General features: G+C 35.2%; 1 protein-coding gene across 2 annotated transcripts in view; it reads left to right on the forward strand.

The window, feature by feature from the left end:
• FSIP2 (fibrous sheath interacting protein 2) overlaps positions 1-13,029 on the forward strand; it is an 84,856-nt gene that overhangs the window by 7,009 nt on the left and 64,818 nt on the right. For both annotated transcript variants that reach the window (XM_023622163.2, XM_023622164.2), the window contains exons 4-8: positions 1,853-1,942; positions 3,008-3,147; positions 4,263-4,404; positions 4,876-4,986; positions 11,759-11,885. In XM_023622163.2, the coding sequence (XP_023477931.2) occupies positions 1,853-1,942; positions 3,008-3,147; positions 4,263-4,404; positions 4,876-4,986; positions 11,759-11,885 (610 nt within the window). The remainder of the gene's footprint in view (positions 1-1,852; positions 1,943-3,007; positions 3,148-4,262; positions 4,405-4,875; positions 4,987-11,758; positions 11,886-13,029) is intronic.

Below are 13,029 nucleotides of genomic sequence, written 5' to 3' on the forward strand. Positions count from 1 at the left end.
CTGTTTCTTTTAATTCCACTGTTTCCTTGTTGACCTTCTGTCTGGATGACCTATCCATTAAAGTAAGTGTTGTGTTCAGGACCCCTACTATTATTGTGTTGATAATTTCTCCTTTTAGGTCTGTTAATAGTTACTTTAGGTACTTTGGTGCTCCTGTGTTAGGTCCATATGTATTTATAAGTGTTATGTCCTCTTAGTGGAGTGTCCCTTTTATTATTTAAACTTCCCCTTTTTGTGTCTCATTGCCTTTTTTATCTTCAAGTCTACTTTGTCTGATATAGGTATGGTAACATCTGCTTTCTTTTGTTTGCCGTTAGGTTGGAGTGTCATCTTCCAACCCTTCACTCTGGGCCTTGTTTGTCTTTAGAGCTGAGATGTGTTTCCTGGAGGCAGCATATCATTGGGTCTTGTTTTTTAATCCATCCACTCTGTGTCTTTTTATTGGAGAATGCAATCCATTTACTTTTAGAGTGATTATTGATATATGAGGACTTAATACTGCCATTTTGTCTCTTGTTTTCTAGTTTTTCTGTATTTCCTTTGTTTCTCTTCCCTTGTATTTCTGACTGCCAGTTCAGTTTGGTGTTTGTCTATAATAGTTTTCTCAATTTTCTTTTTATTTATGATTTGTGTCTCTGTTCTGATTTTTTGTTTAGTGGTTACCTTGAGGTTTGTATAAAAGATCTTATTGATGAGATAGTCCATTTTCTGATGGCCTATTATTTCCTTAGTTTAAGCAGATTGCATCCCTTTCCTCTTCCCTGTGTTACTGTCACCACTTATTCCATTTTGTGTTATGAGATTGTGATTAAACTGAAGTGATTATGGTTATTTTTGATGCTTTCCTTCCCTTTATCTTTTTTTTTAATTTGCCCTAAGCTAACATCTGTTGCCAATCTTCCTTTTTTTTCCCTCTCCAATGCCCCAGTACATAGTTGTATATCCTAGTTGTAAGTACTTCTAGTTCTTCTGTGTGGGATCCCGGCACAGCATGGCTTGATGAGTGGTATATAGATCCGCACCCAGGATCCGATCTGGGGAACCCTGGGCCACCAAGGTGGAGCGCACAAACTTAACCACTACACCACTGGGCCAGCCCCTACGTATCTATCTTCAATGTTATAATTGTTTGCTAACCTGTTCTGAGAGAGAGCTCCAATTTTCTGATTTTGTCTGTGTTTTTATCTCCTTGCTCAAGGCTTTGTAACCCCTTTCTTTTTTTTTGTTTTCAGGTATGAGGCCCTTCTTGAGCATTTCTTGTTGGGGGGCTGGGGGGTGTCTTGTAGCAATGAACTCCCTCAGCTTTTGTTTATCTGGGAAAGTTTTTATTTCTCTCTCATATCTGAAGGATAGTTTCATTGGATATTCTTGGCTGAAAGATGTTGTCTTTCAGAATTTTGAATGTATTATTCCATTCTCTCCTAGCCTGTAAGGTTTCTGCTGAGAAATCTGCTGAAAGCCTGATAGACATTCCTTTGTAGGCTATTTTCTTCTGCCTTGCTGCCTTTAATATTTTTTCTTTGTCATTGATTTTTGCCAGTTGTACTAGTATATGCCTTACATTGGTATTTTGTTTTAATAACTCCAATTGTGTGTACTAAATTCCTTATCCTGGCATAAGTCATATTAATAAAGTAATGTTATTTGGATAGAAATTTCCTGTTGATTAATTAACAGTTATAAAGAGATACTACTTATAAAATTGTTAGCCATGTCTTACTCTTGATACAAAATGTTATCAGATGGTATGTTATTACTATTTTTCCTCTGAAAAGTGATTGCTATGATTTTTAAATATTTGTATTTATATATATTTTTTGTTATTGTTGTTTTGTTTTGCTTTGTTTTTTAGATTGTATGTACCTTGAGGGAATTGAATAAGTACAGGCAATATCTTACCAGTTTAAAATTAGACTTTGAAAGAAACTATATAAGAGAACAAGTAAGTTACATATTTAAATTTGGTTTCTTTACACAGGGTTTGGAAGAAAGCTTTGTTTGTATGCAAAATATTCTCTTATAATATTTTTACCTTTAATTTTGACAAGCTAAATAATTTTTCCAAATGAAAATTAGAGCAGGAGTAAATAATATTTTGTGGTTGCTATAATGGCCAAGAAAGGGAAAGGGACCAGGTCATCTATTAATATGCCAGTGGTAGCTGATCTAATTTAGTAATTAAATTGCTACTCAAGTGTGTCCCTTCTACCTCAGCTGGGGCCAACAGGAAGAGTCTATTGTGGCAGCAAGATTCTTAAGCTGCAACCCTAAACAGCTTGAGTAATGGGAGAGGAACAATATGAATAGTTATAGTGTCCTAGAGGTAACTCAAAGAACATTTCACTGAGTGTTTGTACCTACACACATGCAGCTGTGTTCATCCAGTGAGAAGTGTTGTTTTAAAAGGGGAAGTGGAATGATTTGATGTAGAATGAGTGGGTACAGACAGTGACTTCCTTTCAGTTTTTGATTGAAAGGTTGTGTGAGAGTGTGTGTGTGTGTATGTGTGTGTATGCATACGTGTGTGAATGAATTCAAGTTTTAAGGTCAAGAGAATTGGATAAACATGAGAAAGGTGTGTGTATGTGTACTTTTACAAAGTTATGTTCTAATGTTAAGAGAGTTGTATAGAAATGAGAATGACTTCCCCATACTTGTGTTCTGTATTTTCCTCTGTTTCTCCCTTTGTGCCTAGAGTTTTTCCTTTACTTCTTCCATATTTTCATTTAATTTCTTCAGAATGGATAGAAAAATAAGATCAATATTTATTTTCAGAGAAAAATCTTTACTTTGGTTCCAGTGTCCGTGTCTGTGATTGATTCAAAACAGATGTAAATGCAGTTAAACAGAATTATCTATTTAAAAAGTATAGGAATTTTACTAAACACTAAACATAAACAGGTATGTCAAAGGACAGTTTTATTTCTAGGAAATTTAAAAAAATATTATATATATATACACACACATATATACATATGTATGATAAATGCGAAATTTTTTTTAATAGAAAGTGCTTGCGAAGCAAGTAAATAAACTACAGGAAAATAATCAAATACCTCGACGTTCTGATGTTGCACAGTTCCAAAATTGGTTGTTACAAGATGGCACCCAACCTATTAAGGACCAGGAACGACTAATAAGGCACAGGTGAGATTGAAGTTAATGCATATTTTATGTATATATTGTAGACTCAAGTAAGATGGAAAATACCAGAAAGTATTTTTTAAAAGTACTAGACACCATTTAACTCCAATATTGCCCTCAGTATGGAGAGGAAGGGAGAACAGGAGATACAGGCATTAGGAACTTGGGTGCCTAGACTGTGAAGAGGAATTTCTACCAGAGAGCACAGGGTTGCTGGGAGTCCAAGAAGTGATCCAAACTGATAACTGAAGGACAAACCAGATCCAGCATCCTTCCTATAGTAGAGGATAGAGGGAAATTATCTTACCACATGCCTGTAACAACAGCTTTTTATAATTCATCTTTAATGGCTGACAGCATTCAGTTTGAGGAAGTTAGTGCAAAGTCAAAAAAGGAGGTTTGATATAACTTTATCTAATGCCAATATAAATATGCAGTGTTTCTAAAAAAATTCTATAAGCCCTTCAGATATTATCTACTCAGATTCAATCATTACCATTCCATGGTAAAGCCCATTTCTTAGGAAGTGGAGGGATATTATAGTTCTTTTTCCTCCCCCTTCATTAAGGTGAGGGCCTGGGCTGCATCACCTGAGTTTTATATCCCATGGTTTCATTTCATGGTAGTTCCATAATGCATATGATGCACTAGAGACCCAGACTATAGATGGAAGATTTGTTCATGGCCTTGTAAGTTACAAGGGACTCAGTACACATATTTTTCATAAGAGATTCAACTCTGTTTTTTTCCAGATTTGAAGTCAATCTTTCAGTTATTTTAGGCTTCTTTGCAATTTCATATTCCTAAACCTACTGAGTTATGAATACTTCCTGTGCAAAATGTTTTAAATCAGTCTGCTCTATGTTTTACAATTGTCTTGGCCATAAAAACAGGTGCTTATAAAGTAGGGAGTCCTGTATAATGAAGAAAATGTAGTGAGTTGGTGGGTCAGGGTTGTTTAAAGGTCCATGAACAAAGCTGATAGAAAAACTGTAAAATTCTTGTAGTTCAAGAAATAAAAAGCAAACAAGGAGGTGGTTTGGGAATGTCAAAGCAGATGATGCCATCATAAGGGAAACACCCAAATCGGCTTCACTTATATTTGCACTTTTCCTTAGGTATTTGGATATGATAAGTAAGGAATTAGAACAACTTGAGCACGCAGCAGAAGAGCAGCACCTCGTCCGCATGGACAGAGAAGAAAGACGACAGCGGGAACAGACAAGGAGAAAACTGATTCTGCGTCGAAAAATTGAAGAGGTGAGAGAGAACAAACAGAGAGAAAAATTGCGTAGAGTTGCTTCATTTGTAAATAATTTTAGCAGTCCATCATGCTTCTTGACATCATTGCAGGTCAGATAATTTACCCATACTAATCTCTCTTCACAGCTACAATACAAAAGTTGTTACATAAAATAATGAGACTGATACCACCCACTATGTGTATGAGCCAATATCTGCTCTTACAGAGATGATTGTGAAAGTTACTAGACACGTCCTCAGTTTGGGGAGGAAAACCTGTTAAATTTAGCTTTAGTAAAAAATAATCATGCCTGCGTTCCTAATAGGAGTGCGGTAAGAAAGCCCATTCTAAAGCCAACCTATGACTTCCCTTAGCTTGACCTGATTTCTTTAGGCCCTTGACTTGTTCTAATTTGTTTGTTGGTGGTGGACAAACTACAAAGGTTTATTGTGAAGCCATACTGAGTACATTAACATTGTGCTCTTTAGGAATGGAAGACCAAAGAGATGTTACTTCTGACCAAGATTGGAGAAGATGTCAGAAGAGAAGCTAGGATAGAGGAGCAACGGCGTAGAAGCAGAGAAGAGAGCGACAGGAAGGTGGGGTGAGCTTTACCCTCTAACTGGGGCTGGTGGAGATGAAGCTTTTGCTAATTTTGATTTTTGAAAGTACACTTTGTGAGGTGATGACAGACTAGTTACCCCAAATGGTATGCATTACGTAAAACTGAAAGTTAGGAAAATTTTTACTCTATTTTGCCCATATTATATCCTGACTATAATATAAAAAGTGCTGTCCTATTTGATATAACTACTTTTGACTTTATCTCACACTGTAAACTACTTGTAATTCCTATACAAAAATGACAACTCATTAAATTTTTCTTAGAATCAGATTTCTTGGAAAAAGTTCTGTTTTTCCCCACCAGTTAACTTTTTAGACTAATTGTTTTTAATTTTTAATAATATATATTTTATGATTTAGAATATAAATCAGTATAAAGAGAGAGAAATAATTAGTAATCTCAGCACCACCCTATTAACTTATTGGTACACACAAATACATACACACATTTGCATAATATTTCTATAAATATTTATTATTCCAATAAAGAAATAAATTCATGTTTTTATACCTTACAGGCTGTTTTCTAGATTGCTTTCTCATGTAATAAAATAGCATTGACAACTTCCATGTCAATAAATGTTGGTCTAAAATTCTAAATAATCAAATCAGGTAGTGTATTGTTGACAAACTTAGATGTAAGTGTAAGAGTTACATAATTTGGTTAAATTGATATATACTGCCATCTAGCAATTTTTTAAATATTGGAAATTGAAATATGTATGATAATATTTTATTCTACTTTTGTTTACATGTACCTTTTAGTATCAATAGGGATTCACTGTTCATATGGCAAGCTCAGTCCAATTTACTGTAATTATTGTTTTCTAATATTTAATTTTCACTTTTTTCAGTGGGAGTTCTCTACAAGTTGGCCTTTTTGTCTTTCAGACATCTCTGAAAGTATCTTTGTTTTTGGAGAGCAACACGATGCCCCAATTTTCCTCTTACTTTTTGCCTGATATCAATTATTATTCAATGAGCCCTGGCCAATCTTAATGGCAACAGGTGCAGTGGGTCAAATTCTGGCACTGGGAGTGCCCATTAGACACGAGCACTGACAATAGGCACTGCAGGCTGCTTGAGCCATGTTAATGGCAGAGATGTTTGGATTGTTGATATTTCCAATGGAGTTTTTCTAAATTGTCTTTTTTGAGTCATGTTTTAGTATGAGAGGTTTTTAATTCATTTGTGTGTGTTTCTTAATATTTTTATCTTTCCCTTCAGATTTGACATTATATATATTTTTACTTCAAATTATGTGCTTAAATTACAGTTATAAAAATCTTTAAAAGATTTTGCCTTTGCATCTTTGTTAAAAGTCAATTGTATCAGTCTATTTTTGGACTCTTTTCTGCTCTTTGACCTATTTGTCTATTGTAATGTCTTGATTATTGTACTTTTAATAATTCTTTATTTTTTTATTGAGGCAAAATTTGTATATAACATCATAAAAGTTTCAAGTGTACAATATTATTACTTAAAATCCATATACACTACAAAGTGATCACCACCAAAAGTCTAGCGAGCATCCATCATACACCATTGCACCATGCAATTGACCTCCTTCACCCATTTTCCCCTCCCCTCAACCAAGTTCTTCCCCTCTGGGAACTACCAATCTGTTCTCTGTTTCTGAGTTTGTTTTTGTTTTGTTTGTTCATTGTTTTGGTTTTTTAGATTCCACATATGAGTGAAAACATTTGATATTTGTCTTTCTCCATCTGACTTATTTCACTTAGAATATTACCCGTAGAATAATATCCTCATGCATCTTGTCACAGATGGCGAGATTTCATTCTGTTTTTACAACTGAGTAGTATTTCATTGAATATGTATACCAAAATCCTTATCCATTCATCCATCAGTGGGCACTTAGGTTGTTTCCATGTCTTGGCTATTGTAAATAATGCTACAACGAACATAGGGGTGAATATATCTTTTTGAATTAGTGTTTTGTGTTCAAATATATACCCAGAAGTAGAATAGCTGGATGATATGGTAGTTCTATTCTTAATTTTTTGAGGCATCTCCATACTGTTTTCTATAGTGGCTGTTCCAATTTACAGTCCAACAAACAGTGTATGAGGGTTGCCTTTTCTCTACATCCTCACTAATATTTGTTATTTCTTGTCCTTTTGATAATAGCTGTTCTAACAGTTATGAGGTGATATCTCGTGGTTTTGATTTGCATTTCCCTAATAATTAGTGATCTTAAACATCTTTTCATATGCCTGTTGGCCATCTGTAGGTCTTGTTTGGAAAAATGTCCATTTAAATCCAATTCCCATTTTTTAATTGGGTTATGTGTTTATTTGGTGTTGAATTGTGTAAGTTCTTTATATATTTTGGATATTAACTCCTTGTCATATGTATGATCTGCAAATATTTTTTCCCATTCAGTAGGTTGCCTCTTCCTTTTGTTGATGGTTTCCTTTGCTGTGCATAAGCTTCTTAGTTGATGTAATCCCATTTGTTTATTTTTGCTTTTGTTTCCCTTGCCTTGGGAGTCAGATCCACAAAGTCATCACTAACACTGATATTAAGGAGCTTACCATCTCTGTTTTTTTCTAGGAATTTTATGGTTTCTGGTCTTTAATCCATTTTGAGTTAATTTTTGTGTATGGTGTAAGATAACGGTCCAGTTTCATTCTTTTGCTTGTAGCTGTCCAGTCTTCCTGACACCGTTTATTGAAGAGACTTTCCTTTCTCTATTGTATGTTCTTGGCTTCTTTGTCATAAATTAATTGTCCGTATACGTGTAAGTTCAGTTCTGGGCTCTCAATTCTCTTCCATTGATCTGTGTGTCTGGTTTTGTTTTTGTTTTTGCTTTTTGCTGAGGAGTATTTGCCCTGAGCTGATAGCCGTACCAATCGTCTTCCGTTTTTTAGTATGGGGCTGCCAGCACAGCATGGCTGCTAACAGAGCAGTGTAGGTCCTCACCTGGGAACCAAACCCAGGCCACTAAAGCAGAGCATACTGAAGTTAACTGCTAGGCCACCAGTGTTGGCCCCCACGTGTCTGTTTTTATGGCAATACTATACTGTTTTGATTAATGTAGCTTTGTAGTATCATTTGAAATCAGGGAGTGTTACACCTCCAGCTTTGTTCTTCTTTCTCAAGATTGCTTTGGCTGTCATAAAAAAACAAAACAAAACAAAAAAATTGCTTTGGCTATTCAGGCTCTTTTGTGATTCCATACAAATTTTAGAATTATTTGTTCTAGTTCTGTGAAAAATGCCAATGGAATTTTGATGGGGATTGCCTTGAATCTGTACATTGCTTTTGATAGTATGGACATTTTAACAATATTAATTCTTCCAGTCTGTGAACATGGAATATCTTTCCATTTATTTGTGTCTTCAATTTCTATCATCAGTGTCTTACAGCTTTCAGTGTACAGGTCTTTTACCTCCTTGGTTAAATTTATTCCTAGATAGTTTATTCTTTTTGATGCAATTGTAAATTGTTTTCTTAATTTCTCTTTCTGATAGTTTGTTGTTAGTGTATAGAAATGCCATAAATTTCTGTATATTGATTTTGTGTCCTGATACTTTACTGAGTTCATTTATTAGTTCTAGTAGTTTTTTGGTGAAGTCTTGGGTTTCTATGTATAGTTTCATGTCATTTGCAAATAGTGACAGTTTTACTTCTTCCTTTCTGATTTGGATGACTTTTATTTCATTTTCTTACCTCCTTGCTCTTGCTAAGACTTCCACTACTATGTTGAAGAAAAGAGGTGAGAGTAGGCATCCTTGTTTTGTTCCTGATCTTAGCTAAAAAGCTTTCAACTTTTCACCATTGAGTATGATGTTACCTGTGGGTTTGTCATATATAGCCTTTATTATCCACTTTGTTCAGTGTTTTTATCATAATTGGATGCTTGCGTCTTCTCTGATCACAATGGTATGAAACTAAAATTAATTAGAAGAAGAATACTAGAAAAAACTACAAAAATGTGGAGATTAAACAACATGCTACTGAACAACCTATGGGTCATTGAAGAACTCAAAGAAGAAATCGGAACATACCTGGAGACAAATGAAAATAGAAATATGACATACCAAAATCTTTGGGATGCAGCAAAAGCAGTTCTAAGAGGGAAGTTCTAAATGGAGTTTGTTTTTTTGAGCTCCCTCCCAATTGTGGGTTACCACGTTAGGTGTGGGGTCTTTGGCGAAAGCATGTCTCTGCCTCTCCTACCTGTCTCACTGTGGCCCTTTTATTCGTTGTTGCAGACCAGGTGTTCAGTTAATTCTCAGATTTTTCTCAGAGGGATTTATTCCATATGTAGCTGTATATTTGTTGTGTCCGTGGGAGAAGATGAGTTCAGAATCTTCCTACACCACCATCTTGAACCTATCCTAATAATTTCTTAAATCAGTAGTGCTGGGCTTCCAACTTTGTTCTTCTATTTTGAAGTTGTTTTGGCTAATCGAAGCCCTTTACGTTTTCATGTATATCTTAGAATCAGCTCATCAATTTTTCCAAGAAATCTTGCTGAGATTTTGATTGGAATTGTTTTGACTCTATAGGTCAGTTTGGGCACAATTGATCTCTTGATAATACAGTCATACATTGCTTAATTATGGGGTGCTGAGAAATGTGTCCTTAGGCGTTTCATCATTGGGTGAACTTCATAGAGTGTACTTACACAAACCTAGATGGTATAGCCTACTACATACGTAGGCTGTATGGTATTAATCTTATGGGACCACTGTTGTCTATGCCATCTGTCATTGACTGAAACATCGTTATGTGGTACCTGACTGTACTGAGTTTTCCAACTCATGAATCAAATATATCGCTTCCTTTATTTAGGTTTCTTTAATTTTTCTTATCAATGTTATGTACTTTTGCAGTATACAGGTATTACGCATCTCTTGATAGAGTCATACCTGGGCATTTCATAGGTTTTATGCTATTATAATTTGTATTTTTTATTTCAAATTTTGATTATATGATGTTAGTATATAGAAAAGCAGTTTTTTATATTCATCTTGTACCTTGCATTGTTAAAATCGCTTATTAGTTCTAGTATTGCTTTTCTAGATGCCAATTGATACTCTACATAAGTGATCATGTTGTCTGTATAAAAGTAGTCTGAATAAGGGTAGTTTTATTTCTTTCCTTCAAATGTGGATGCCTTTTTATTTCTTTTCCTTTTTTACTTGTCTGATTTCATTGACTGGAACCTTCAGTATAATGTAGAACAGAAGCAGTGATGGAATACGTTATTATCAAATATTTCTTTTATACCCTCTCTCCTCACTACAGACGTATTAGGCTGTTTGATGTTGTCACACATCTCTCTGATACTCTTTTCATTTTGCAATTTTTTTCTCTAAGTTTTTCCTTTTTAAATGGTTTCTGTTCCTGAATAGAGATTCATTAATCTCTTCTTCTGCAGTGTCTACTATGCTATTAATGCATCCATTGTATTGCTCATCTCACACATTAAAAAAAAACTGATTTTGGTCCTTTTTATATCTTCTATGTCTCTTCTTTACTGTGTAAATATATGGAATGCAGTTATGTTATCTGTTTTAATGTTCATATCTGGAATTTTAACATTTGTGTCACTTAACGATCAATTTTCTTAATTTACTCATTTTATGTGTCATATTTCCCTGCTTCTTTATATGCTTGGTATCCTTGGATTGGATGCCAGATAATGTGAATTTTACTTTTTGGATACTGGATATTTTCGTATTCTTATAAAGATTCTCTGGCTTTTTTTCTTAGATATACATAATTTATTTGGAAATAGTTCAATTGTTATGTCTTGCTTTTCAAGATTTATTAGACAGGGCCAGAGCCATGCTTAATCTGGGAGTAGTTATTCTCCACTACTGAGGCAAGACTTATTTTTGTACTCTACCCAATGCCGTGTGACTTAGGAAATTTTTCCAGAGTGGCTGGTGAGAATAAGCGTGATGGGTAGGTGCCAAGCACTGTTCTTGCTATTCCTTCAGAATGGTCCTTTCTGTGTGCTTGGGTGGTTTCCTCACACACATGTACTGATCCATTCTCTTGGTGAATACTCTAAGGAGCCCTCTGAGGATGTCTGTGGTTCTTTTTCTGTGCAGTTGTCTCCACTGCACATCCAGGGAAATATTAGCCCAGAGATTCAAAAAGGGATGTCACATTTCAGGTACTGCCTTATGTTTCCTTATGGTAGGCCTGAATGACTTTTGGTTAAATCATTCAGGAATCCTCCAACTGAAGATGATTTAGAAATTGCCTATACTTACCAAGATAGCTATGGATTAAAAGACCCTATCTGATCTGAAACTAGACTAGTTCCCTGAAGGTGTGCGGTGAGGTAAATTTCATCTGTGTTAAATATATTCTTCATGTTTTATCACAGATGGAAATTTACCCCTTACTACCCTCCCAAATTTGTACTCAGCATAACCCTGCAAGTCACAAAACAGGAATGACTATTCATTTTCAATATAGTCATGCGTCGCTTAACAAGAGGGATACATTCTGAGAAACGTATTGTTGGCGATTTTGTTGTTGTGCGAATATCATAGAGTGTACCTACACAAACCTAGATGGTATAGCCTACTACACACCTAGGCTATATGGCACTAATCTTAGGGACCACCACTGTATATACGGTCTGTTGTTGACTGAAATGTCATCATGCAGCACATGACTCTATGCTGTCACATTTTAAATATCTGTTTTGCATTTCTAATAGCAAGTTGGTATTAACCAATATATTTTCTTTAATTCTAGAAACAAGCCCTTCTTGAGAAAAAAATGGCTTATCACTTACAGAAAATGCAAGAAAATGGCTTTAAAAGAGATGAGAGGAGAAAAAATACATTTGATTACAGAGGACAAGATGGAACATATTGTGAACGTGAGAACATTCAAAGATGATGTAGCTATGTAGAAAGTACTTATCGATGTATTTATGCAAAAATCTTTTTGTAAAACTCTGTTTACACTTGCTATCTGCTTTATACCCGGCACGGTTCTAAGCATTTCCCTATTAAAATTCAAGTTGAAAAGTAGACGTATATGTAAAAATTAAGACAAACTTATCTTACCAAGTGGTTCGGTAGACAAGCTTACTTATACTGCAGTTCTAACCAACTTCCCTATACTTAAAATGATGTATTTTTTGGCACTGAAACTTTAAAAACTTGTGTGTAAGATAATTGTTATTACAGATCAACTTGATGTTCTACTACGTTGCCAGCCAGAAAGAATAGACAGTACCAGGAAAACATAAAGGGATGAAGGAAGGGAGGAAGGAAATAAAGGAAGAAAGGAAGGAGCAAAAGAAGGAAATGAAGAAAGTATAAAGGAGGAACTTCAAGTCATGACTTTGCTATGCTCAATCTCTACCAGCTTCCTTTTATTTATAACATAAGACTATAGTAGAATTTATTAAATTAATGAATGACATTAGTTAAAATTTCATGGCAGAATGCAAAAAAGGAGAATTGTGTTAATTAGTTGTGGTACTGTAGTATCAGGAAAGAGCATGATCCTTTTCCACGCAGTTATCATCGTAGCATCCCGTTAGTCCCATCTCCATCCCATCAAGCCCATTTCTAGGTGAGAACCTCCCTGTGTCACTCTGGCAGATTGCTAACTAGTCTCCATAGGCTCTTATTTTTACCTACCTCAAAATCCATTTTTTTACACTGCTATGTAATTACATTTAAAACTCTGTTCTCCTGGTTTCTTCTCCTGGCCCCAAAACTTAAAGATCCCCAGTACCTCTTAACTGAAGCTCAGACTTCTTAGGCAACTATTCATCACCACCTAGAGTCCAACCCAAACCTGACTTTTTAACTTTATTTCACACTACCTCCTGGAAGAAAGAAGCTGTGGTCTAGGGGTGACGGGCATAGGCTCTGGGGCAAAACTGCTGCAGTCCACATCCTGCTTTACCCTTGTCTCGGCATGCACTTAGCTCGGACAAAGCACTTAACCTCTTTGAGCCACACTTCCATCATATGAAAACAAAGAGAATACTCCTAAGTAATTCCCAT

The sequence above is a fragment of the Equus caballus genome, chromosome 18 (assembly GCF_041296265.1).
Source record: "Equus caballus isolate H_3958 breed thoroughbred chromosome 18, TB-T2T, whole genome shotgun sequence".
In the NCBI taxonomy this organism is placed as follows: Eukaryota; Metazoa; Chordata; class Mammalia; order Perissodactyla; family Equidae; genus Equus; species Equus caballus.